The sequence below is a fragment of the Camelina sativa genome, chromosome 7 (assembly GCF_000633955.1).
Source record: "Camelina sativa cultivar DH55 chromosome 7, Cs, whole genome shotgun sequence".
In the NCBI taxonomy this organism is placed as follows: Eukaryota; Viridiplantae; Streptophyta; class Magnoliopsida; order Brassicales; family Brassicaceae; genus Camelina; species Camelina sativa.
Window position 1 is genome coordinate 18,888,584 of NC_025691.1, and position 3,931 is coordinate 18,892,514.

The 3,931-nt window shown below is 38.1% G+C and overlaps 1 protein-coding gene across 1 annotated transcript in view; it reads right to left on the reverse strand.

Annotated features, from left to right (window-relative positions):
- Positions 1-3,931, reverse strand: part of LOC104704752 (protein PHYLLO, chloroplastic) — a 16,047-nt gene that overhangs the window by 969 nt on the left and 11,147 nt on the right. Inside the window, exons 15-25 of the mRNA XM_010420786.2 lie at positions 3,253-3,458; positions 3,096-3,163; positions 2,777-2,935; positions 2,290-2,415; positions 2,072-2,203; positions 1,882-1,993; positions 1,627-1,782; positions 1,166-1,405; positions 800-967; positions 543-686; positions 5-316 (exon numbers count right to left, since the gene is read on the reverse strand). Of these exons, the coding sequence (XP_010419088.1) occupies positions 5-316; positions 543-686; positions 800-967; positions 1,166-1,405; positions 1,627-1,782; positions 1,882-1,993; positions 2,072-2,203; positions 2,290-2,415; positions 2,777-2,935; positions 3,096-3,163; positions 3,253-3,458 (1,823 nt within the window). The remainder of the gene's footprint in view (positions 1-4; positions 317-542; positions 687-799; positions 968-1,165; positions 1,406-1,626; positions 1,783-1,881; positions 1,994-2,071; positions 2,204-2,289; positions 2,416-2,776; positions 2,936-3,095; positions 3,164-3,252; positions 3,459-3,931) is intronic.

Sequence of the window (3,931 nt, forward strand, 5' to 3'; positions counted from 1 at the left end):
TAGCATCAGCAGCAGATCCTTCGATAAATCCACTGTTAGGGTTACGGAATATTCCTAAAGTATTCATCATTACATCTTCACTAAGCCATCGGTAAGTTCCAAGACCATGGGCTACAAAAGGTGTCGTTCCTTGCTTCTGCTCTGTGGAAGCTTTGACATTCTCCATCTCCAAATATGATGCAAATAAAATATATGCTGATAAACCTAGGCCACTTTCGTATGCGGCACTTATAACAGCCATCTTTCCATGCTGCTGTGCCCACCGAGCAATCAGTGCTGCATTCTCAAACCCTCCCACAACACTTGGTTTAATAACCTACGAATTCCAAGTATGACAGGACAATGTCAACACTATTTAATATGCAAGCAAAAATGAAATAATTTACCAAGATAGAGCCGATATATTATCGATCCTATTGATAAAAAATATAAAGAGAGGCAAGACAAAGTGATCAATGAAGAAATTTGGCATACAGAAAATAACATATGTTTTGATATTCTCAGGCTCATGTAAATAATGTAAAGAATGAACAGGTGCTTACAACAGCAACTATTCCAGGATGGACATATCTGCTAAGCATACGTAGAGGACATTCCTCAAAATCATCAAGAGTCTCATCAAGTGCCACTGGTAATCCAGTTTCTTCATGAAACCTGATAAGGTCATCTTTATTCTGGACAGGTTCCTGAGATATACGAAAAGTTCACCACTAAAGTTATATAGGTAAGAGAAATTAGTTATTTTGGAGTAATACTTCGGAAACAAAATCAGATTGCAATAATTCCTACTGTACCATACCTCAATATATTTTAAATTACAGCTTTTCACTAATAAACCAAACTTTGTAGCCTCTTCAAAAGTCCAGCGACAATTTGCGTCTGCACGGAGTTCAGTTTGGTCACCAACGGCTCTCCTTACTTCTTGCATAACTAAAGCATCTTGAACAGAGTTTACTCGACGACCAACCTGTCATTTTAGGCAGGTTTATCCCCCAGTCAGTAATCAATAGCTTGAAAATTTTCACAGTGAGAAAGCCAACCACCTCAATTTATGCAGGAAAATGCTATATACGTAACCAGCATAAAGTAAAATAATACTCCAGCTATCTTATTATTTGATGGTTGAGTGTAATCTTGTTTGTATGATTAAAAACCGTTGGCTTACTTTAAGTTTAATAGCACTGAACCCTTCTTCAACAAGTTTTCTAGCAACGTATGCGACCTCCAATGGAGTACCTTCAGAATCAAGAAGGGCACATATCTGAACAGAGTGTGGTTGAGCAGAACCATTTTCTTCTTTCTGATAATGAAGTATCCCCAACAAACTAGAATCATGTCTTACTGCCATTGCATTTAGAAGAGCCATTTCAAGACCACATCTGACACTCGGGAAAATCGATGATGCCTGACAAAAAGAAGGAAATTAATAAGCCTTCAAATATGATTCCCAGGAAACTATTTCTTTAACAAGAAGACTACGAAGATCGAGAACTTTTTGCACGTAGCAAGATTGAAAAATGAAGAACTTATTGCACAATAGTCTACTTTGCAATTTCTCCTGATAGAGAGAAGCTGTATGGATTAAACGAATTTTCTTCCGACAGAACTAAGGCTAGGGAAGCTTACATTAATTCCAAGTTCACTCCAAATCCAGGAAGAAACTGAGCCATTTAACAAAGGAAGCATGTAAGAAAATTTAGCTCCATCCATGAGGTGAAGAACTAACTGAAGCTGCCCCTCAACATCCATTAAGTTCTCTACATTACTGTCTAGAGGTGCAACCTGCTCATGAAACACAACACGAGATGTAAGTTTAATATAAGCTAATTACCTGGCTGTACTATTTAGTGATGAAAAATTAAAAATAATAAAATAGTCAACCTCTCCATAGCCAATACTCCCATCCTCCAAAGTCAAGGAGAGTATGAACCCTTCTCGATGGAACTGAGAGAACTCATCAGAACATATGGTAGGTCTGTCACACAGTTTGACTCTGCAAACAGAGTTTTTATTAGACAAAAAGAAAAGAAAAAAACAGTAATATTCAGATATAGTCTCTGACGAGTTCTACCTGTACTGCGAATATTGTATTCCAGAGACTTGGCAAACAAGTACATTTCCAATCATCGGATGACAAAGAGAACTGGCCGAGATAATGCCCAGCGCATTTTCTGCAGCTTGGCGTGCAAACCTTTCCAAAGTGCTGTGAACGAGTATTCAATGTCAACCAAAGTGCACGAGAAGTGAGGACATGTAAAACCCACTAATAAAACAAAAGCCCAAAATAACCTATGAACGATTGCGTTAGCGTTTATAGAGCTTTCAACCTCCACAATGCAATCCATCTCTTCCACGCTGGGTACAAATAGAGCATCCTCAAGTTCACTTTTCGTCCCAACGTGTACATACCTCACACTGCATATTTAGCAATTTGGCTGAGTTATTATCTTATTATAAACCATGAGGACCCTATATAATCAAGGACATCGTAAATCATGGAGAACCGACTCGACTATAGGCTAAGAATTAGAGGCAGTGAACAAATTAAATGACAATCTACGCTACCAATACTGGATTATTTTTTCTTGTATGTTCTATAAATATCTGTGCAATGGTCATGCGTATATGAAACAAAATTAACATGTAAAACTTCAAAGTCCAGACAAATCTTATTCATTTTCTTTTCTCCAAAACCTACACTTTGTAGAGCCAAAGAGCATTAAAATAAGCAAAGTGGGAAAGGAAAATATAGTAAAAAATGCTAATATGTTTTTACCCATGTGCCAAACTCAAGTTTTCAATGGAAATGTCATGTGATGTATAGAAATACTGGTTCAACACGCTAGGCTCTGTTCTCTTTGCAATAGGAAGAAGTCGGAAGATTCCACCACCACGGTTGTTTATCACAAGAATTGTCATTGGTTTCCTTGAAATCCTAACAAGTCAGATTGAACTTCAGAAATTAATCGCTAAACTGACTTATAAAAACCATGACATATTTGGTGAACAAAAACAAAACCATGGCATATCTGTTCGTTGTATGAAAAATCCACCAACAGTGAAACTACAACAATAAAGCAGAGGCAAAGGGCTACCTCTGTTTCAAAATCGCCAATCCATTTGTATCATGAAGGAAAGAGATGTCCCCCACCACACAGACCACCTGATATATGTAAATGGTAAACAAAACACATGAGTAAATGGTTATGATACTTCTCTCACTTCACTCATTAAAGGGAAAAAAATTCTTACTCTCTTCTTGCATCCAACAGCAAAGCCAGTGGCCGAGCTGAGCAACCCATCAATGCCACTAGCTCCTCTATTTCCAGTTACTTGTATCCATTGGCATGGTAGTTCTGCACTCACCATCATATCTACCACATGAGAATAATTTTCTGAACTACATCCATACATATCCACATCCCTTATTGGCATGCTATTCCCGATGAAAAGAGCAGATTTGGAAGTTAGTGCTTTAGAAAGCATATGTGCAACGTAAGGTTCGGTCAGGGAGTCTTCAGCAGATATTTGAAATGACATTTCCCGGGCAATCTGCATAAAAGACTGAACTATCAAAAGCAGTAAGAGTTAAATTAATCTTTCATGCAATCTACAAGGAAGCATATGTTTCCGACGTATCGAAAGCAGTCATGTTTGATTTGTTAATGCATTTTAAGGAAATAGTTTGTCTGGAGGACATACAGCGCCATCCAATGCCTGTAGATGACCATGCAACTTGCTTCTCCTCCATGGAAATCGAGATTTAAGCACACAATCAGCAAACTGAACAATGTTGCTTTGGACCCTGTGAGTGACCAGGTGTGATGGGTCATGTCGGCATGGATGCTTATCAACCAAAATGTATGCAAACGGAAAGCATTTCGTTAGCACCTGAGAAACTCTTTTACTTGTTATCCGACTTCCAACCTAT